Source organism: Neovison vison, chromosome 12 (assembly GCF_020171115.1).
Source record: "Neovison vison isolate M4711 chromosome 12, ASM_NN_V1, whole genome shotgun sequence".
Taxonomy (NCBI): domain Eukaryota; kingdom Metazoa; phylum Chordata; class Mammalia; order Carnivora; family Mustelidae; genus Neogale; species Neogale vison.
In genome coordinates this window covers 110610-133349 of record NC_058102.1, presented here as the reverse complement: position 1 = coordinate 133349, position 22740 = coordinate 110610, and the positions used below count along the sequence as shown (strand labels likewise).

The 22740-nt window shown below is 61.5% G+C and overlaps 1 protein-coding gene across 1 annotated transcript in view; it reads left to right on the top strand.

The window, feature by feature from the left end:
• SHANK3 (SH3 and multiple ankyrin repeat domains 3) overlaps positions 1-16023 on the top strand; it is a 47880-nt gene extending 31857 nt beyond the window's left edge. Inside the window, exons 19-22 of the mRNA XM_044229404.1 lie at positions 285-415; positions 971-1055; positions 4781-7034; positions 15425-16023. Coding sequence (XP_044085339.1) covers positions 285-415; positions 971-1055; positions 4781-7034; positions 15425-16022 — 3068 coding nt within the window. The 3' untranslated portion in view covers position 16023. The remainder of the gene's footprint in view (positions 1-284; positions 416-970; positions 1056-4780; positions 7035-15424) is intronic.
• Positions 16024-22740: the final 6717 nt, after the last annotated feature.

Genomic DNA, 22740 nt, shown 5'->3' with positions numbered 1-22740 from the left:
CAGTAGTCAGTCAGGCTTCTCCTGGAGGGAGGCTGGAGGGGTGACCCGGCCCAGCTGCTGAGGACAGAACGGTCACGGGACTCAGATGGGATGCATGTTGCTTGGCTCCCGGTCTCCCCGGTCTCAGGTCTGGAGGAAGGGACGTGGGGTGGGCGGGGGCCAGGGGCTCCCTGAGTGGCCCTGCGTGGACCAGTCTTTTGGGGAGGACTCAGCAGTGGGGCTGCACAGGGAAGGAGCCAGTTAGGGTCCAGGTTGCTGAGACGGTGCCTCCCTTGGCCGTGCAGAGAAACTGGATGAGATCCTGGCAGCCGCCGCGGAGCCTGCGCTGAGGCCGGACATCGCCGATGCCGACTCCAGAGCCGCCACCGTCAAACAGCGGCCCACCAGTCGGAGGATCACCCCCGCCGAGATCAGTGTAAGTCACCCCAGCAGCGGGGGGGCACGGGGGTCGGAGCTCCCTGTCCCCCGCTGGTGCGTGTGTGCTTCTGGGGTGGAAGCCCATCATTGGAACCCTCCTCTCCGGGGTGGGGGTGAAGGGTTCTCTGCCCACACGTGGGGAAATCCGAGCCCCTAGAACGGCCACAGCTTAACACAAGGCCGGGTGCTCACTGCCCTGGCTGTGGGTCAGCATCTCCTGCACAGTCACACCCAGGACCACCTAGAGCACCCCGGCCTTGTGGAGGGTACGACGCACTGTGCCCCCCGCCACTGCTCTCACTTGGCATCTTCCGGGCGACTCCTCCAGCCTCATCCACACCAACCCTACCCATACTCTATGCCCAGGGCCCCACTGGCTGTGCCCTGCTCCCTGGAGACCTCAGGACCTGGGTCCGAGTCTTAGGTCAAGCCCCATCCGCGCTGGCCCCACTGGAATTAGTGCATGGGATGTTGGACCTCAGGCTGAGGAGGACGGCTGGGGCTGGGTAACTGGGAGCCCCCGAGCCTCCGTGTAACCCCCCAACTCCTACAGTCTTTGTTTGAGCGCCAGGGCCTCCCAGGCCCAGAAAAGCTGCCCGGCTCCCTGCGGAAGGGGATTCCACGGACCAAGTCTGTAGGTACGGCTGGGCTGGGGGCTGCACGGGGCTGGAAGGAAGGGGCTGGGGCTGGGGTGGATGTGGGGCTGGAGGACACTGTCTCCCCTGATCCTTCTACTGGGGTTTCCAGTTTCCCTCTGAGAACTGCCTCGCCCAAGTCACAGCCTAGGAATCTCCTTGTTTGTGGGCACACGTGGGGTCCGTCCTTCCCCCAGTTTGGATGTGCTGTGCCAAGAGACCCTTGAGGCTTCCTTACTCCGTCCACCTCTCCCCACGCCGTGTGCCCCCGCCCGCCGTCCCCGTCCTATGTGCACACCCCTTCTGTTCCTCTTGTCCTGTGGTGTCACCTTTCTGTGCCTTCCGTTGACAGCAGCATCCCTGGCCCTGGGTCTTCTACCCTGGTTGCTTCCTCTGTAGCGTGAACATATGTCAGGTTTCTAACCCTAGACTTGCCTTTGAACCTACCTGCCCCTCGCCCTAGGTATTGCCTTGTATCTCTTTTCTCCTTCACAGCCAGTTTTCTCCAGAAGCCACCTATACGTGCTGGCCCCTGTCGCCAACCTGCTCCTCAGCCTGGGGCAGATTAGCTCTGTCCCTACCTAAAACTGAAATCGCTCCCACTAGCGGGCACCAGTGGTTTCAGGGTATTCTTCCAGTGACCACATGGCCAGTGCCTCCAACCTCAGCGGGCATTTGGTCTTTCTGTTCCCTGCATGACATTCACCTTCCCAGGGCTTTCGGACATTTCTCAGTTCTTCCCTCCGTTTTCAGGCTGTTCAGTCTTTCATGCCCCCCCTGCCCCAAAACACACCCCACTAAGCATGGGTCCTTCGAAGAGCTGTGTCCTTAGTTTCTCTGCCTTCTGCACCTGTCTCCTTGGGACCTCATCATTCCCAGTACTGCCTTCACCTCCCCACTTAGCCGTCTCTCTCGACCGGGTCATCTCACAAGCCTCACCTGCTGCTCATTGCATCTAGGCACCCTCCCCTGCCCACCTGTGCATCCGTTCACCTACAGACCCGTCCACTTGTCCGTCCATCTGCCCATGTGTGCCCCACCACACCCATGATCTGTTCACCACCCAAGTCATGCTTACTTAGCACTTACTGCACAACTGTTTCCTGCACACTGGCTCGTTTAAGACTTCAGTAACCCTGTTGAGGTAATATTATTAATACCTCTGTATTACAGATGAGGAAACAGGTAAAGAGGTAAAATGACTTGCCCAAGGTCACACAGCTGCCTTACCCGTCTTCTGGTAAGATATCAGGCCAGCCCACTGCTCAGGCCTGGCCAATGGGGGCTTTCTGCAGAGTAGACATCACCCTCCGTCCCTCTGGTTGACCCACAGGGCTCTTCATTGCCTTGGGACCCTGTGGACTGGCCCCAGGTCTCTCCTGCTTCATCTGGGAGGCATTTGTCTCCATTTTCCTCTTACCAGGTGTACCAGACTTTGCTGTTTTGCACCTGCCCTCACTCTGCCCAGATGGCCTGTCCCTCAGCCTAGCCCAATGCTGGGACTGACCACCACGGGTCCAGATCTCAGTGTCTGCCCTGTAGGATGTGAGCCTCTTGGTGGGTTTTCTCCTGGACCCTCCTGTGCAGACTCCATGCGTGACTGAGAGGGTTTCATCTTCAGTCTCCTGGCCCTGGCCTGCTGCTCGTCACCAACATGTTGGCCGAGGTGTCCGATTCCCAAGGTTTTCCCCCCTTGTGGCCATGGGCACGTGACTTGGTCCTTGAAACTTCAGTAACTTGAGGACTGTCTCGTGCCTGCCTTCAAGGCTGCTCTGAGGCTGACCCAGTGGGCTGTCCTACGGGCACAGGACAGGCAGCAGCTGCTGGAATTGTTGGTAGACACAGGCTCTGCACCCTGAAGCTGGCACACAGTAAATGTTGGAGAAATGCTTGCTGTGTTTGTTGGGCAGGTGTTACCAGATTACCTGGGCTGGTGACAGAACCGGTTCCCCGTTTCATCCCAGCCAAGTGACTTGTCTGCACCCTAAGTTAGAATTCGGCATGGCAGATCTGCTTAGGGGAGCCCAGCGGGGGCTGACGTGCTGTACAGTAAGTGCAGTGGGGTGGAGACCTCCAATGAACCCGGCCCCAACGTCTGTGTCCAGTGGAGGGGGTGGCAGGTTAAAAATGGTAACAATGAATGGGGAACTCAGGCTCCTCGCCGGACACTGCTAGGTGCTCAGTCCTGTGCTGCATGCTTTAAATGGCCCCCGCACTGGCTCCCCAGCACAGGGGCCAGCACTCCTCCCGAGGTTAGGGAACTGGCATGTCAGGAGGTTAAGGAACACCAGCCGGTAGCCCTAATGCTGGAGTTCAAGCCTCGGTCTTTCCAGGAAGGCCCATCTCTGCTGGGCCCACGGCCCAAGAGCTGTAGTACAGGACAAGATGGCAGTAGCTTGGTGTTGGAGGCCTGAGCCAACCAAAGCAGTGGCTAAAGGAGGGGGTGGCTGGGAACAGGCAATCTGCATGGTAGCGAGTTCATAAAAATGTGACCAAGCACGGAGTGAAGCCGGGTGTAGATCCCCAAGGCACTCTGCCAGGCACCGTGTGTGTCCACACGGACGGGCCATTCATCCACTCTCCTCAGATCCGGCCAACACTTGCAGCCTAATGGAACACGCCTGTAGCACAGGGGTCCACACCGTGTCCATTAGTACACCTGGGAGGTCTTGCCAGGCTCTGGCCCGGCAGAGGCCAGTGAGGCCTCTGAGCATTCCAGCTCCAGTCTTGCGCAGAGCCTTACTCGCCACATCGAGGCAGACGGAGTGGGCGTCATTTTAAGACTGTGTTGCTCATGAGATAATTGAGTTTCAGAGAGGCTCAGGGCCTGGCCTGGGGTCACACAGGCAATAGGGAGTAAAACTCAAGCGTGTATGGGGTGCGTCGTCTACAATGCCGTTTTAATTCTTCCTCCTTCCTTTTCACTCAGCGTTACTGAGATTTAACCACTAAGGTGACCACAGTGACCGGGCGGTGTCTCTCATCAGTCCATCTGGGTCTCTGGGGTGGAGGGTCTCCGGGCTTACCTCTTCCCAGAGCACCTTGTCACCTGGGCACCAGCTGACTTTCTGCCAGGTGCATGGCACAGGTGGCCACAGTCGGCTTCCCCTGTGACCACAGTCTGCCACTCCTACTCTGGGAGCGCGTCCCCCTAACTTTTGACCTTCTCCCTTCCTCCCGTCTCTGGTCGCCACCAAGGAACTCCCAGCAACCCCTGCTTGTTCCACTGTTGTGGTGTGGCCTTGCTCAGTCTGGGGTGGAAGCCAGCCGCCTGCCTCTTCTCTGCAGCTCTGTCTTCACGACTGGGGACGCTGTTGGGGCCCTCTCAGTGTGGTGGGGCTTGGGCAGGTCTTGGCCCCAACCCAGTATACCCGAGTCCTTTCTCAGTCCATCGGTGGAGCCCTCCTCGGCCTTGTGTCAGAACGAATACCTTCCCCAAGTCTTCCCAAGAGCCCTCCCAACCCAGCCGGGGGCTTGGGGTGAGAGCCTGGGTGTTGGGAGAGGAGCCCAGGCTGGGGGCCTTCCTCGGATTCCATGCGCTGGGCTCTCCGCCTCCCCTTTGGTCTCCAACCCCAGCCTCCAAGCCCTCCCTGACTCCGTCCTTCCCGTCCACTTAGCGCTTCCCGCCAATTTCCAAGGGGGTGTCTTTGCAACCCTTGTGTCTGGGACCACGGCTGCCGTCTGCAGAGGGCGAGGGCCTCGTCTCACTGGACCTACTCTGTCCGCAGGGGAGGACGAGAAGCTGGCATCCCTGCTGGAGGGACGCTTCCCGAGGAGCACTTCGATGCAAGACCCTGTGCGCGAGGGCCGCGGCATCCCGCCCCCGCCGCAGACCGCGCCGCCGCCCCCACCCGCCCCCTACTACTTCGACTCGGGGCCGCCCCCTGCCTTCTCGCCGCCGCCCCCTCCGGGCCGCGCCTACGACACAGTGCGCTCCAGCTTCAAGCCCGGCTTGGAAGCGCGCCTGGGCGCTGGGGCCGCAGGCCTGTATGATCCCGGCGCGCCGCTGGGGCCGCTGCCCTACCCCGAGCGGCAGAAGCGCGCGCGTTCCATGATCATCCTGCAGGATTCCGCGCCGGAGATGGGCGACGTGCCCCGGCCACCGCCTGCGGCCACCCCGCCAGAGCGTCCCAAGCGTCGGCCGCGGCCGCCAGGGCCCGACAGCCCCTATGCCAACCTGGGCGCCTTTAGCGCCAGCATCTTCGCGCCCTCCAAGCCTCAGCGCCGCAAGAGCCCGTTGGTGAAGCAGCTCCAGGTAGAAGACGCCCAGGAGCGCGCGGCCCTGGCCGTGGGCAGCCCGGGCCCGACCGGCGGCAGCTTCGCCCGCGAGCCCTCCCCAACGCACCGGGGCCCTCGGCCAAGCGGTCTCGACTACGGCCTTGCGGACAGCCCCGGCCTCGCCTTTGGGGGCCCGGGGCCCGGCAAGGACCGGCGGCTGGAGGAGCGGCGCCGCTCCACCGTGTTCCTGTCGGTGGGAGCCATCGAGGGCAGCCAGCCCAGCGCGGACCTGCCCTCCCTGCAGCCCTCCCGCTCCATCGATGAGCGCCTTCTGGGGACCAGCCCCACCGCCGGCCGTGACCTGCTCCTGCCCTCCCCCGTCTCTGCTCTGAAGCCATTGGTCGGCGGCCCAAGCCTTGGGCCTTCAGGCTCCACCTTCATCCACCCACTCACCGGCAAGCCCCTGGACCCCAGCTCCCCCCTGGCCCTCGCCCTGGCTGCCCGGGAACGGGCTCTGGCCTCCCAGGCGCCCTCCCGGTCTCCCACGCCGGTGCACAGCCCTGACGCCGACCGCCCTGGGCCCCTGTTTGTGGATGTCCAGGCCCGAGACTCTGAGCGAGGGGCCCTGGCCTCCCCAGCCTTCTCCCCGAGGAGCCCGGCCTGGGTTCCTGTGCCTGCTCGCAGGGAGCCGGAGAAAGCACCCCGGGAGGAGCGTAAGTCGCCGGAGGACAAGAAGTCCATGATCCTCAGTGTCCTGGACACGTCCCTGCAGCGGCCAGCCGGCCTCATCGTCGTGCACGCCACCAGCAATGGGCAGGAGCCCAGTGGGCTGGCGGCCGAAGAGGAGCGTCCGGGCACCCCAGAGCTGGCCCCCACCCCCACGCAGTCAGCAGTGGTGGCGGAGCCCCTGGCTAGCCCCCGGGCTCAGCCCCCTGGCAGCGCCCCGCCCAGCGACCCCGGGCCAGGCCAGGGCAGCTCCGAGGAGGAGCCGGAGCTGGTATTTGCTGTGAACCTGCCGCCTGCCCAGCTGTCCTCCAGTGACGAGGAGACCAGGGAGGAGCTGGCCCGCATTGGGCTGGTGCCGCCTCCCGAAGAGTTTGCCAACGGCGTCCTGCTGGCCACCCCACTTCCTGGCCCAGGTCCCTCGCCCACCACGGTGCCAGGCCCGGCCTCAGGGAAGCCGAGCAGCGAGCCACCTCCCGCCCCCGAGTCTGCGGCTGACTCAGGGGTGGAGGAGGCCGACACGCGCAGCTCCAGCGACCCCCACCTGGAGACCACGAGCACCATCTCCACGGTGTCCAGCATGTCCACTCTGAGCTCGGAGAGCGGGGAGCTCACCGACACCCACACCTCCTTCGCCGACGGACACACTTTTCTACTCGAGAAGCCACCAGTGCCTCCCAAGCCCAAGCTCAAGTCCCCGCTGGGGAAGGGGCCGGTGACCTTCAGGGACCCGCTGCTGAAGCAGTCCTCGGACAGCGAGCTCATGGCCCAGCAGCACCACGCCGCCTCCGCCGGGCTGGCCTCCGCTGCCGGGCCTGCTCGCCCTCGCTACCTCTTCCAGAGAAGGTCCAAGCTGTGGGGGGACCCCGTGGAGAGCCGGGGGCTCCCTGGGCCCGAAGATGACAAACCAGCTGTGATCAGTGAGCTCAGCTCCCGCCTGCAGCAGCTGAACAAAGACACGCGCTCCCTGGGGGAAGAGCCGGCTGGTGGCCTGGGCGGCCTGCTGGACCCCGCCAAGAAGTCGCCCATCGCGGCAGCTCGGTGAGCAGGGCGGTGTGGGGAGGGTCCTGTCCCGGGTCCACAGCCCCTCTGTGGTCTTCCTCTCGTGCGTCCACGCTGTCCTCTGTCCCCCCTCCACAGTCCATTTTATCCCACCCCTTACCTGTCCGTGGCATCCCTTCCTGTCCGCTCTGTCCTCCGTTCGCCCTTGCCATCTGTCTGAGACAGAAGTCTCTTTCGGGTTCTGAAAGGTCAGGTCTGCTGTTCTCTCCATCCCTGTGGTGCTGGGAGTGGGAGCTGGCCGCCGAGGAGGGGCCCCAGCGGGGTGTGAACACCTCCGCAGCCCTCCTGGAGACGCCCTGCCGCGGGTTCCCGTGGGCTGGCACTCTCTTGCTCCTGACTAAAGCTGCCTCGGCTGTCAAGGGTTGTTCTCTGGTCCGTTCTGGTCCAAGCCTCTGTCAAGGGTTGCCCCCCGCCCCCCATGGCCACATGGCTGCTACCACCGCTCCTGGAGCTGCCTCTGGAGGCTTAGGGAACACGGATTCCTCTTCTTTTAGGGCACACCACCAGCTTCCTGTTTGCTGTCTCTCGCTCTGCCTCCGCGTCCCTTAAACAGAGCCCAGTGCATGGTTTTCAGAGTGCATTTGGAAGCCGTTCTTTGGTGGAAGTCACACTGCCTCTGCACCCTCCATCTGCCCTCTCGCTTTCTCCATACTTCCACTGTCTGTCTGTCTGTCTGTCTGTCCTCTCTTCCTACCTCCTAGCCAGGGTGGGGACCCAAGAGGGGAAGGGCTGAGCAAGGGGCTGGGGTGCTGCTCTGGTAGAGAGAGCCGCCAAAGCCCCTGGGCTGATCCCTTGGACACTTCCTTGAGGACCCCATTCCCAGGGCTCTGCTCCTGAAAGGGCCTCTTGGGCCTGTGGGCTCCATAACTATGTGGGAGAGCTGGTTCCTGCCCACTGGTGCCGGTCTGAGGCAGAGCTGGTCATCCCCTGGCTGGCCTTTGTTGGCCCTCTTCCAGCTGCCTTTGCCTTCTGTGCCCCGTAGGCCCGCCTCCCTCTTCTGGCTCTGTGGGGAGCGTGTGGGGTGCCACCAGCTGGCCCCTCCTCCTCCTTCCCTGAAGACTAGCTTAGCGGGCCCTTTCCTGTTGGCCTTGGAAGGCAGACTTCCCAAAGCAGTGAGGGGTTCGGGTCTTACTCACAGAGGCTTGTCTGATTTACCTTCTTCAAAAGGCGAACTGGGGCTTGGGGAGCTCGCGGCGCCTCTCCTGAGTGGTCCAGGAATGCTGTCCCTCAGCCCCTGTCATCTCGGGCGCTTGCTCGGGGGCTCTCTCCCCGCTCGGCCTCTTCCAGCTTCCAGCTGAATGTGAAAGCCCTCTTTCCAGCAGGGCACTGTTGACAATGCCCCGAGAGGAGGCATGGCCAGGGGTGTCCATTTGGGATGAACGGTCCAGGTCCTGGGCCTCTGCAGGACCTGGCCCCTGAGGGCGGTGGCTCCCTGACAACCCCCACCCCCGACCAGCCCCTGTCTTCATCTCTGCTTCTCCTCCCTCGACAGGCCCTCCACTCCTCTGTGTCCCTTGGCCCCAGTGCAAATTAAAGCCATTTAAAGTGGGCAGCACCGTGCCGGGTACCGTGCAGGCCCTCAATAAACATTTGCTGAACAGATGAAAGAACTGGGCTGAATTAAGCACTGTCTTTTGTGATGTGAGATCTAGGGAGGCGGCTTAAGACCAAGACCACTGAGGGACGGTGCACGGTCGGTTCAGGGTTACTGGTTCTTGAACCCCACGGTCAGGCTCAGGTGAGGCCGGGTCTTGTCATCTGCTCTGCCGGCTCCCGTGGGCGTCTGGGGAAGGATCTCTTGTTCCATGGCTCTGGGTGGCACCAGCTGGTTTGTTTTCTCTTCTGGACACGGGCTGGGGAAGGGCAAGGCCCACCGCTGCAGACTTCACATCCCTTCTGCTCCACGGGTCCACGGGAAAGTAAGCCTCTTTTGCTCAGTACTTTTTACAAAGCTCCAGCCTCTGACTGGCTTCACGTGGGTCCCCTGCTTTCCTCTGAATGAGTCACTGGGGTCAGGGAGAAGTGAGGCTGCCATTGGCCAGGCCCGAGTCATCTCTGTCCTGGGAGCCGAGGCTTGGGCTTGCCTCACCTAGCAGACAGATGCTGAGAGTGAGGGAGGGTGGTTCTTGGGTTCCAGATGCCAGATGACCTAAAACAACAGAGGTCCCTGTGAAAGGGCCCTTCTCAACTTCAGCAGCTGGCTTCATTCCCTGGCATCAGCTTGGGGCCAGAGGACCCTGGACCCCACCTCTCAGCTGGCTGCGTCTGAGCTTGGTAGTCTGCAACCAGCCCCTTCCCTTCTGTGAACGTCAGCCCTTTCCTGTGACATGACGGGGGTGACACATGGCGTCATCTTGAAGCACAGAGCTCAGGCCTGCAGCATGGCGGGCTCTCACTGTGTGTGCTCAGCCAGGCCCTTTGTGGGAAATAAGAGTGCCAGGTGCTAGGGGCACCCCAGGAACGTGGTCGTTTGGGCATCCGACTCTTGACTTCTTCTCAGGTCATGATCTCAGGGCTGTGGGATCGTGCCCCATGTCAGACGCCGCATTCGGTGGGGGGTCTGCCGGAGGTTCTCCCGGGGCCCCTTTCCCTGCTCTCTCTCTCTCTCAATAAATAAACTTTAAAAAAAGAGTGCCAGCTGCTACCCTAGAAAACGACAGGTCCCGTTTTTCCACCTCTGCAGCAGTTCTGCTGGAGGGACAGCAGTAAACTCACCATCATCCAGGCGGGAGAACGAAGCGTGAGCAAGTCCGCTGCAGCCAGGAGGTGGTGGTGTGTGTCTGGCCCTAAGCCTGAGTCTCTGTTCACCGTAGTCTGGAGCCTCTGTTGTGAAAGCCCTTCTGGTGACAGCGGTAGTCCCTCTGCACACGTGTTCCTTCGTTAGACGGACATCTTAACGGGTCACGTGTATCCCGGACAGCATGCGTTCTCTGAAATCCCTGATGCCCAAGGCCCCACAGTGCCACCGGATCAGTCCCGCCTCCTGGGCCGTCCCTCTGCCCTGCCTTCCCGTTTCCACTCCCCCCTGCACTCCTTTCTGCTCCCGCTCACACTTCTTTTCTCCCTCAGACCTGGGTGAAACCACAGCCCTGGGGAGCGGGCCCCACTGCCCACCCTTGGCTTCTGGCTCCCGGCCGGGGGCCGAGCAGGGGATGCTGTGGCCACGTGGAGTCTGTGTGGCTGGTGGGGGCCCTGGCGCCTTCCTCTCGCTGCTCTTGCTCTGCGGTCGGCTACGGCCAGAATCTAGCACTCACCTCCCGTTTCATGCTGAGCTGCCGGTGACACTGTCTCTTAGAGGGGTGTTCAAAGTGTGGAAGTCCTGACATCTGGTCCTGACATCCTTCTTCCCAGGACCATTCCTGGCAGAGGCCCCAGAGTAATAGCCTTGGCCACCTGGGGGGTCACACCTCTGAGCCTTGGTCCCCGGGTTCCCCTGATTTCAGCTCCAGGCCTGTCCCTCTCTTCACCCAGTGGGCATCCCAGGACAGTAAACACCCCTTCCGCTCACTTCCCCACTGACAGCCCCGATGCCATTCAGTCCCAAGACATTCTGCAGCCCTGGATCTTCTCGGCAGCTCAAGCTGCGCTGTGTGCCACAGACTGGAAGCTCAGGAACTTGAAACGATTGGCTCTTCTGTACTGGGGCCATCTTTCCAGGTGGAAGGTCCAGGACCTCTGGCACATCAATCCCAGACTGCCCACCGGCTTGATGCTTCCAGCTTCACGTCTAGCCCTGGTTATAAACAGAACCTCCATCTTCTCAGAGCCCCACCACGGTCTTTGAGGCCCACGTGTGCACCCCAACTCCGTTTGTCTTCCACACTGCACGGGTGGATTGGAATCCCGCATGTGGTCTGAAGTCCCTGGTGGCTCTGAGCTCCTCAGGGACACGAGTTCTGCTGCAGCTCTCAGTTTTACATCCGTCTGCCCCCACGTTGAGTTTTACTGAAAGGCGTTCCTGGAGACATAGCTTTGGAAATCTGAAGTCAGGGGGTATATGTCCTGCACACATCTTTGCCCTCTGATGTGCTCTGTGCTGTGGCCTCTCAGCTGTCAGGTCTCAGACAGTCACTAATAAGGGTCACACTCTCCCATCATGGGGTAGGAACCTCACTCTGGTGACCTTCTGTGGGCCCTGTTTTTCTACCACAATTGGCAGGGATCTGGATCCAACCCGGTGTGATGGCAGGTGGTAAAGGCCTGCTGGGCTTCTCCTGGGATTGGGTGGACACCGTTGCATGACGGCCGGGGCACTGGGGCCAGGATCGGCTTTGTCCTCGCGGCTCCCACGCACGCGGGTCCCTGGCTTCAAGAGCCCTGAACTCTGCTGGGAGGGATGAGGGGATGCAGGGACACCGGGAGTGTGCTGAGGTCGCAGCTGTGAGTGGATGTGGGCGGTGAGAAGGCGCCTGGCTGGAGAGGGGGCGCCTCGGAGCCTGCAAGTCTGTGTCTGGTTGTGCTGCTATTGAGCACCCTCTCCCCGGGCAGGGCTCCCAGACCCCAGAGGTCCCCAGGCCCAGCCCTGCCCTGCGTTAAGTGCAGCAGCAGAAGGCCGGAGCCAGATGCCAGGACCGGAGCTTGGCTTTTCCTCATATGTTGGCACCCGTGGGCCAACAGGTAGTCAAGCCTGGGAGAGATATGTCAAATGATTTTTGTTTGATGGCATTTTTTTCAGTATAAGTTGTGTTCCTGGTTTTGTGCTAAGGACTAGGAGTCAAGGAGAACAGTTAGGAAATGAGGTGAGCGGTCCTGAGCGAGACCATCAAATGACTGGACCCTTAGCTGGCTGAGGGGTGGGAATGGGGATGAGGACCTGGGTCAAAGCTAGGAGCCCTCCAGGTGAAAAGAAGGAGGAGCCGATGGTGGCTCCCTGGTCCCTGATGCGGGGAGGACTGGGTCAAGGGAGAGTGTGTTTGGTGGTCCCCGTGGAGATCTGGCTCTGAGCTTAGCTGGGTCTCTCAGGTAGCCCCAGCTAACGGGGAATGGACCACACCGCCCAGAGGAAAGTGGGAAACAAAAGGAGAACCCACAAGACCCATCTAGGAAGGAAGGGGTGGAAGAAAGGTCAGCAAGGGGTCCTGGTACTCCTTTGGTAACTACAGGGGTGTGTGTGGGGGGGTGGGGGGCAAGGCCAGACCTCAGTGGCTGAAGAGTCCTGAGGCAGTGAGACAGTACCACACTCAGATGTTGGTGGAAGAGATGCCCGGGGCATGGAGCCTTGCTGAGCCGTCTGGAGGAGGCTGCCGGCAGCATTCAGGGGTGCCTGGTGAGGTACCGGTTGTTAGAGGGTGGGCAGCCCAGAAGCCCTCTGGGAGGCTGGTGGGTGCTGTGATGTGTCCATGCCATGGTTGGGCCTGGCTGGGGTGGGGGGTGGTGTGATCAGACAGCTGGGAGCAGTGATGGACAGTGTTGGGTGTGCAGAAGGGCATGGAAACTTGGCTATGGACACTGCTGGAATTCCTGTCCAGGGGACGATGCGGGCTGTTCCCTGTTCCCCAAAAGGAAGGGGGCGAGGAGCAGGCACTGGGGCCATGGGGACCCCTCGGCCACGCCCTGCTGTGTCCGGGGGCCTTGGGAGCGCCCAGCCTTCCTTCCTAGGCTCTTCTTCTAGGTGTCCTCCCACGTCCAGCGTGCCGGGGCACCTTTGGGACTGGCTGTCTCTCCCTACTCCCAGCCTGGTGGACCAGGGCACCTCCTGGCATCAGCCGTCTTCTCTGGCAGGGGCTCATCTTCTTGCCCCCAGCACCTCTCCTCAGGGGGTCTTTGTGGGTGCTACTAGAGCCAGCTGCCTCCTCCGCCAGGCAGGGAGGCTCCAGCACTGTCCAGAAAGGCCTCCTGGAACCCAGACTCTGCTCTGGGCTCAGGCCAAGCCTCTCCGTTGCACTACCCAGCACCCACCCTGTTCTCTGCCTTCCCAGCTAGGCTGTGGTCCTGCCGACTTGTCAGTATGCTTCTGTCGACCCTTGGCTCCAGGCACACCCACATGGTTCCACTGAAACCCAGCCCTTGGGACAGGGCTAGGCAGGGTTTCCTCCTGAGATGCAGGGCTTTGGGCTGGGGTCACTGTGAGGGCTCTAGTGGGGCTGTCCTGGGCACCATTCCCTCAGCATCTTACCCAGCACTGCCCCCCCACCCCGCCTCCAACAACCACCACCACCTGCTGCAACATCTCCCTGGGAATCCTCCCCCTTCCCCTTCACTGCTGCCCTACTGTGCCCCAAAGCCTAGGTGGTGCCAGGGAGGACAGGTGTGGTGGGAGTAGGGAGGATTTCTTCTGGTTGGTGCCTGTCCCCTGAGAGCACCCCAGGTGTCCTTAGGATATGGATGGATAGGGATCCATCCGACCCCTTAGGAGTCGGGTGTGTGTGAGGCCTGGTCTAGAGGCTCTGCTGTGGGTCTGGGAGGAGGCTGGGGACGGAGGCTGAGGAGAGAAGCCAGAGGAAGGTGAGGGAGGTTGGAAATTGGAATCGAGGAGGAGTGGGAGAGACAGAGCTGGATCTCCAGGGAGAGGCTGACCTTGCGCAGGTGCGAGAGGAAAAGACAAAGCCCACATGAAGGGGAGGAGGGTGCTGAGGGTGCCCTGAGCCCTATGGGACCGGCACCAGGCAGGATTGCACAAAGCGGGGAGAACCCAGAGGAGGGTCCTTCGCCTGGCTTAGGCAGGGGCAGGGAGAGGGCGGTGGGATGGCAGCTGGAGAGAGGCCGGTCAGACCGCAGAGAGTGCAAGGGAACAGGAAGCATCGCCTCACAGTGTTCCAAGTAAAGCCAGTGGATGGGCACCGTTCTGATCTGCCCGTCATAAACTCGAAAATAGGTCCCACAGCTAGACCAGGGATCCACCCAGATCCGCCCAGGTCTGGCCTGCAGTTCCCTTTCCCGAGTGGCTCCAGGGTGCCTTCCTCCCACCACACCCGAGTCCCTCCTCCCGTGGGTGTCTGGCCAGGGAGCCCTGCACCTGGCTGGCACACTGTAGCTGTGACTGGGGGCCATGTGCCTGCCTTGCGGCCCTGGCTGCTAACACTCTCTCTCATTGCTCTCTCCTGCCCATCTGCATGTGGCTGCTCTGTCTAGCTGCGCGGTGGTCCCGAGCGCCGGCTGTGTAAGTGAGCATGCCCATCCCATGCCTCTCACTGTCCGTGCGCTGTCCCGGGCGCCCTGCTCTCCGCTGTCCGCGCGCTGTCCCGGGCGCCCTGCTCTCCGCTCTGCTCGGCTTCGTGGGGCTTCTGTCCCACGGACAGCCCCCTCCCCGGGCTTCCCCGGGCGCAACTGGGGCGGAGAACGGAAAGGAAGGGGGAGGGACGAGGGAGTGGGACTCTCCGGAGGTCCTCCCAGGTCGGCCTCCCACTGGGGAGCGGCCATGCTGGGGAGGGGCTGCAGGTCTGGGGTCCCGTCAGCTGATGTTGGGTAGGGAGGCGCTGTGTGTGTGTGTGTGTGTGTGTGTGTCTGCACATACTTGCGTCTCTCACAAGCAGTCCACTGCCATTCCTGCCACACTGCTGCATGTCTGTGACACGTGTGGGTGTTCCTGCCGCTGCAGTGTGCTGTCCTGTGCAGGGAGGCCGCGTGTCATGGGTGTGTCGCTGCCTCACACCTGTCCTGCACACGCGGCTGCTCTGCGTGGGCACGAACGCTGCCTGGGGTCTGTCTCTGACTCATGGCCTGGGTCAGTCTGTGCCACAATCAGGCGTCATCACGACTCCGCCATCCCTGAAGCCCGCCCAGGTTCCTCTGGGTTTCCTCAGGGGCGCAGAGCTGTGTGTGGGAGTGGTGAGGGGTAGTGCCACAGTCTTCCCCTCCAGGGCACGGGTGGATGGGGCAGTGCCCAGGGCCAGTGTGGGAGGCTGTCAGGGTTGGGGCGGTCTTCCCTTTGCCGCGAAAGGCTGCCTTTCCTCCGCTGGGCTCCGAAAGGGGATTGGTTTTACTCTTTATATTCCATTCAATCGAGTCCCCTTCTCCCCCAGCAGGGCCCTGGCTCTGACCCTGGGGGCCAGACAGAATGGCCGTCGTAATCCTCGGATCCCACCTCTTTTCCGGTGGCCCTAAGGCTACCGAGCCCCAAGCTCCGCCCCCAGCGTCCTCCCGGCCGCGGGCCGCGCCCCGCTCCATCTGCCCCCGCGTCTCCTGGCGCCCACTCCGAGCCCCGCCCCAGGCCCCGCCCCCAGGCTCCCCACGTCCCGAGCCGCCTGCCGCGCTCCCCTCCGCCTGCCCCCGCGTCTCCTGGTGCCCCGCCCCTGCCCCCAGCCCCAAGCTCCGCCCCCAGCCCCAAGCTCCGCCCCCAGCGGCCTCCGGGCCGCCAGCCGCGCCCCCTCCGCCTGCCCCCGCGTCTCCTGGCGCCCTTCACCTGGCCTTGACCCCCTCTCCCTCCGCAGGCTCTTCAGCAGCCTCGGTGAGCTGAGCTCCATCTCAGCGCAGCGCAGCCCCGGGGGCCCGGGCGGCGGGGCCTCCTACCCGGTGCGGCCCGGCGGCCGCTACCCCGTGGCGCGCCGCGCCCCGAGCCCAGTGAAGCCCGCGTCGCTGGAGCGGGTGGAGGGGCTGGGGGCGGGCGCGGGGGGCGCGGGGCGGCCCTTCGGCCTCACACCTCCCACCATCCTCAAGTCGTCCAGCCTCTCCATCCCGCACGAGCCGAAGGAGGTGCGTTTTGTGGTGCGCAGCGTGAGCGCACGCAGCCGCTCGCCCTCGCCGTCGCCGCTGCCCTCGCCAGCGCCCGGCCCCGGCCCCGGCCCCGGGGCCCCCGGCCCGCGCCGGCCCTTCCAACAAAAGCCGCTGCAGCTCTGGAGCAAGTTCGACGTGGGCGACTGGCTGGAGAGCATCCACCTGGGCGAGCACCGCGACCGCTTCGAGGACCACGAAATCGAGGGCGCGCACCTGCCGGCGCTCACCAAGGACGACTTCGTGGAGCTGGGCGTCACGCGCGTGGGCCACCGCATGAACATCGAGCGCGCGCTCAGGCAGCTGGACGGCAGCTGACGCCCCCTCCCCACGCCCCAGCCGCGCCCTGCCGGCAGGGCCCCCCACCCCGACCCCCGGGCCGCGGGCTCGGCCCGCCCCCCACAACGGCGCCCGGGCCAGGAATGTTGCATGAATCGTCCTGTTTGCTGTTGCTCGGAGACTTGCCCTGTACATTGCTTAGTGCCCTCCCCGGCCGGCGAGTCCCACCCAGCACACGGTCAGGAAGGGCGAGGGCCAGGGGGGCTGGAGCGGGAGAGGGTTGGGGGTGGGGTGCTCCGGCCTGACCATCTCCCGCACAGCTTCTGGTGGCTACTTTCCCAGAGGGGGGGACCTAGTCCAGCATGCGAGGTCAGGACACACCTTGGTGACTCGGGGGGAGGGGGGAGACTTGGGGTTCTCGGTTGGGGGCCTAGGAGCCCCCCTGTTTTGCATATTTTAATCCACCCTATATTTGGAACGAGAAAAGGAACAAATATCTCTGTCCTTAATAGCTTCCCTTCCCCTCCCCTACAGCCCCCCACTGGTTCCGCTGCTGCTGCCCAGTCTTCCATCTCTGGCCCCTCACTGCCACTGCCACCCCACGTGGGGCGGGGGACGCTCCAGCTGGTCTGGGGTTGGCCAGGGTCCTAGTAGCCCGCCCTGGGGCCCACGGCTCGGCCCTCTCCCATCGCTGAGCTATAGTGTGCCCCACCGACCCTTCAGGTGCTGCGAGGAGGGGCGGCAGGCAGCAGAGTCCTGCTGGGCACTAGCAAGGTCAGGTGACCTGGGTGACCTTTGCCCTGGGGAGGGGCAGAGCCCTGGCATCCGCCCCCCAGCCAAGTCCCTCACGTGGCCCCTTCCCAGGAGGGGTCTAGCCTCCTCCCCACACTGTTGGGCAACCACAGCAGAGAAGCCTCCCTGCCTCAGACCCCAAAGTCTCCTGTTCCTGCCCTGTGTGTGCGCACATGAGCGAGCGCGTGAAGCTCTGGGTGCGGCTGAGTGCATGGGAGCCCTGTGTGTGCCTGATTGGAGCGCGGTCCCGGGGCCACTCCGGACCTGGGGGGTCTCCAGCAGTGTGTGCGGGGGTGCGCGTATGGGTGTGCGCCATGGAAGCACATCCCCACTTCCAAAGAAAGTCAGAGGCACCCTAGGACCTGCTGTTTGCCCAGCCTGTCCTTCCAGAGCCGCCTCCCTGGTGAAGCTCTGCTGCTGCGACAGGCTCCCAGGGGCCCTTGGAGGCAATGCCCCCCCCAACCTTGGGCTTCTGGGGGGATCATAGAGGACCCCTAGAGTCAGGCCACCGCAGGCCCTGGGGAGAGGCAAAGACCCCAGAGGACACCCCAGCCCCCCTTACTGTGACTCCTCACACTCAGCAATGATCTGTGGGGTGGGGGGGCCCTGGGACGTTTTTAAACCTAGGGTTTGGAGTCTGGACTAAGCTCCATCCACGTCACTCACAAGTTTCTGTTTATATTTCTAGCTTTTTTTAATAAAAAAAAAAAAAACACAGAAAACTGAAGTTTTCACAGCCCAGGGGCCTGGCACGCCGGTCTGTGCCCGCCCGCCCCGCCCTGGCCCACCGGCCCCATTCCCTGGGCAGAGTCACACCCAGTAACCCCTTCACCAACAGACCAGGTCACACACACGGCAGCAGTCACTGTAACAGACTGCCACATACACACTCGGTCTCACACTCACCTGTGGGTTTTTGGTTCCGTTCAATTTGGGTTTTTAACTTTACAGGGTCAGTTCCGCTTCACCCCTCCTTTTGTATGGAGTTCCATCCAGGGGATTTCACCCCTACTCCAGTCCTGAGGCCTCCTGACCCTGATGTTGTGATACACCCCACAGAGATCTATGTTTCTTATATTATTATTATTGATAATAATTATTATAATATTATTATGTAATAAATTTATAAGAAATGAAACTTTTTCAGTTGCCTGTTTGAGGAATTCTTAGGAGCACCAACTGCTGTCCCTTGGACAGATCTCCCCAGCCTTGTCGCAGGTATCCACGCCTGGGCTCTGGTAACTCTCAGACCTCCGACCCGGTGTCCTTGCCGGCCTCCGTGGCCACACGCCGCGCTTCTCGTCTCGTCTGGCACTGTTGCAGGACCCCAGCCTGGGCTTGCGGACTGGGAGGTTTCTCCGTCTGTTTACCAGCTGACCGAGGAGCTGCCCTGGGCTAGAAGTCCGGTTGTCTGTCCTCTGTGACCCCTGCTGCAACCCCTCCCCCGCCATGTCCCTTTGTTTCTGAATCCTGTGGCTCCCGTCTTTGAACCCTCTCTTGTCTGTCCCAGCTGTCCTGCCCCCACGGCTCCTCCTGTTGTTCAGGCTTTCCTTCTCCCCTCCGAACTGACCGAGCTGACCGTCTCAGGAGCCTCCAGCTGCCACCCCCCTCCCGCCAGCCCTGTGGCAAGTCTGCTGTGGCGCCTGGTGGGGGGTGCTCCGCCCACAGGAAGGGCAGAGGCATCTCAGCGGGTGGGAGGAGGAGTCACAGTGTGGCCAGTGGGTGGGTGTTCTGCAGAGTGGGCGCAGGAGGCCCCGTGGGAGCTGAGGGTACCCCCCCCCAGCAGAAGACATATCAGGCACCGGTCAGAAGGCGAGGGGGCGTGTGGATAGGACACGGTGATAAATGTGGACCTTGACTGGGGCTATTGCTGGGTCAGGCGTGGGGCCAGTGGGAGACGCCATGGGAAAGTGTGAAGACCCCAGAGGGAGCAAAGCGCGTAGGAGAGGCATGAACTCCCATGTCTTCCCTGAGAAGACGTGGGGGCGGCAGAGGGGCTTGGAGGGTGTGAGCCAGGTCCAGACCGCCTGGGAGGGAGTGGGGAAGGCCCTGTGAGGCTCGGACCCCGAGAGGTTTGCCATTTGTCTAGAAAGCCCCACAATTTCAAATTTCCAATTTTTTCAAATTTTTAAGTTTCACTTTCAAGTTAGAAACTGTGGTCATCAAACAAGAGGCCATGAAGGAAGTCAGGAATCTGGGATCTGGAAGTAGGGACTGGGCAAGGGGCTCTCAGTGTAGGGGTGGAGGCAGGACCCCGACTTGCTCTGGACCTAAGCCTCTGCTGGGGGTGGGGGCTGTTACCCTCCGAGCTGCACGCGGAGCCCTAAGTCGCTCTGGGGCTGGGTCCGAGCTTGGGGTTAGCACAGCTTCCGACAGAAGAAAGTAAGAGCAGGGGCAGAGGCAGCCTTCCGTGGACACGGCAACACCCACTCTGACTCCCAAGAGATTTGGGGGAGAAGATGAATATGCCCCTCCCCTCAGAAGGGGAGTCAGACCCTTCGCGCGCGCGCACACGCACACACACACACACACACACACCTTGAGAGAAGATGTGGCAGAGGAAAGTGTAGGTTCAGGGCTGGGGGAGTTGCAGCCTCACACTTTGGGGCAAAGACATTCTCACTCAGGGCAAAGGTCTCGTCTTGGCCTCAGGATGTCCTTTTGGGGCCCCCAAGAAACTCACCAACGCTCTTCCTCAGGCCTGGAGCAGAGGCTGTAGCCCTAACTCTCCCTCACCCCAGCCACCCCTGTCCGAGGTCCCGTGGACAACCTGGGCTGGCTGGATGGACATGGTGTCGGCTCTGCAGAGGACCTCTCTGGAGAGGGGTTAGGGATTAGGGTGAGGGAAGATGCGGTGGGAGTTGGACTGGTCCGGTGGGCGGGGGTAGGGTTTGGAAGTGAAGAGCAGAAGGAGGCTGGGGTAAGCACGAGGGCATATCGAGGTGGGAATGGAGGAGGGCAGGGAGGGAGGTGAGGTGGAGGGGCATGGGGTGGGGAGCCCCTCATCGTGCTTCCTATGATGGGAGCTTTGCCTGGGCCTGAGTCAAGCCCCCAGTAGCCCCTGGGACCGTACCCTCTGTTGCTGGAGTCTTACCTGTCTGGCAATTTCCTACCTCTCTCGCTTGGGCTTTGGAACACTCGTATTTGAGACATTTGCTTCTTCCATTAGGGTTAAGGACAAAATTAAACCTGGGGGACCGTGTGCCTATCCTGTGGCCAGGTACTGTGACCAGCAGCTCTTTCTAGAGCCAGAAGTGAGTGTTACTCTGTGGGGTCAGATAGTACTTGCCTTTTAGAAGCCAGGCATTGGGTCTTCCACTGCGTCATCGCGTGACCCAAAGTGTTTTGAAAAACTAGGTGCTGTTTTCATCTTGAAGCTTAAAATATTTTCTTTCTTTTAAAATTTTTTTTGACGATTTTGTTTATTTGAGAGAGAGAGAGAGAGCAAACACAAGCAGGGGGAGCAGCAGGGGCAGAGGGAGAAGCAGGCTCCCCGCTGAGCAGGGAGCAGTGATCAAAGCCGTGAGACCCCCCAAGGGGAGGCTACTGGGGCCCAGTTACGTTCATGTGGGTGAAACCCAGCTCGCTGCTTGGCAGGAATGGGAACAGCATACTCATAACCCCCCCGGCCTTGCCTCTCCCTACCAAACAAAGAGAAGATGTCCTGGCCCTGCGTTAGAAGGCGGAGGAGGGACAGGAAGGGCTTCCCCAAACAGAGAAGGCACTTGGAGACTGGAAGTCCCAGCAGGCCACTCCACGCCGGCGGAACAGTTTTGTTCAGGTGACTCCCTGGCAGGAGTCCCGATGGAGGAAGGTCTGCACGGCCGCAGGGTTTCCCTCCAGACCTTAGCCCGCAGATTTCACAGAGCAACAGGACTCGTAGAAGGAACTGCAGTGAGAGCCGCCCAGAGGACGTGCATGCCCCTAACTGACAGCGAGCCTGTCATTAGATCTCGGGCCGCCACCCAGCCTCAGCGACGGGAAAGACGAGGCCATCTCTGAGAGATTCCTGGAAGGCCCAGACAAGCCTCCCCTCATCCTGGCCTCTGCAGGCGTTTCTCAGGGTTAAGTCCGTCTCCACAGGGCCTGGAACACGCAGCCCCGAGAGAGGTCACTGAGCAAACATGGACTGAGTGGAATCAGCACTGTCAGCACCCGGCACCCCATAAGAGGAGAGGCAAGATCTTCTGGCCTAGAGGAGACATGGGGACACTCATGGAGTGTCATGGAGAGGAAATAAAAGGCCTGACAACAGAGTTGAACTGCAAACACCTGACTTGCAGGGCGGGAAGAGAAGACCCCTTGTCCCTAAGAGACCAGAGATGGAAACTCCAGATCTAGCAGAAGAGGTGAGAGCATCTCCTGACGCTCAGGGGGATGAGACAAAGCAGGAACACTCAGGGAGGGCATGGAGACCTCCTTAGACTCAGATGGGAGAGGGAAGATTTTGTGATCCTCAAGTAGGGGACATGAGACCTCAAGATCCCCAGGAAGGAGAGAGAAACCTTCAGACAATCAGGGAGCTGGGATGAGATTGTCAGACATTTCCCGAGTAAAGGAGACCTTGTGATGTTCAGGTAGAGAAGATAAAAGCTCATGACTCTTAGGCAGGGAGGGAGACTGTACTCACGTAAGGGGCAGGAGACTTCCAGCAGCCAGGTGGGGGCATGAGAATTCCTGGCACATCAGGAAGCCTCAGTGCTCTCCCACAGGAGAGATGCAGCTCCTGGCCTTCAGGTAGGAGATAGACGATCTCCGTGTTCTCTGGTAGAGAAGAGGCCACAGAGTGACAGTGGTAGAGAGGAGGCCTTAGGCCTTGAGATGGGAGAAAAGAGACACCCTCAGATTCAGGAAAAGGAGGTGGTAGTTCCTGGTGCCCAGGTAAAGACACACAAGACCCCATGAATGTTCAGTTGAGGGGGACGTGACCTCCTGAATGTTATGGGAGATGAGGCGGTATGACATTCGGTCCGAGAAGGTAGCAGAGGAATAAAGGCATCTGGCAACCGGAACACTCTTAACACTCAGGAAGAAGCTGTGAGGTGTCCCGACATGCAGGTGGGCGAGGGACCACCTTTCACTGCTCAGATGGTCTAGTGGAGAACGTGCACTCGGGGGGGGGGGAGGGGATGCTGCCCTTCAGGCAGACCGTGACTTCCTCCCAGTCTTGAAGGAGGGGGAGCCTCGTGAGCTGCTGCGGGTGTGTGAGGCAAGCGTTTGTCTCCACCCCCCCCCCCCCCCCCGTGGGGGAGATGCTGCCTCTGAGGATCAGAGGAAGTGAGACCTCAGGGTACTCATGTGACGGTGATGAGAATTCCTGACCCTGAAGTGTAGGGACGCAGCCTGCGTGGAGGTCCTGGAGAGACCTGGAAACACTCGGGCAGGAAACACCAGATCCTGCGACACTCGGCCGTGAAGAGAAGGGTGAATGAATGTCGTCCTGAATGAGAGAAATTCAAAGTGGCTCCTGGAAAACTGTGCTGATACTACGTGCTTGGAACGTAGGGAAAGACAACCTGCCCCACGCGGTGTGAAGGATCGATCTGGTGAGCCCGACACCCGTGACCCCTGACAGGCTCTGCCATCCCGACACGGAGGAACAGAGCCGCCCCCCAGCCCACCATCTGGAACAGGAACTGTGGTCACAGCTTGCCCAAGAGGGGCAGACCTTGCACGAAATTGGAACCTCAGATCCTCGGGGACCTTCGAAGGGTGACTAGGAATGACGACGGTCTTGGCCTTGGGACAGAGGGTGGGGCTGGATAGGAGCCCCATGCCCCTCGGGGTGGGAAGGGGTCCTTCCCCAAAGCTGGGATCTTGTTTCAGCCTGAACCAGTTAAGCTAAAGGGCTCCTGCCCGTCCTGACTCCTGGGGGGAGGGGAGCAGCCCGGCTGATTGGCCGGCAGGCCTCAGAGCTCTGTGAGGTCACTAGGCTTCCGGGCCAGGCTGGGGCAGGAGCGTGGTT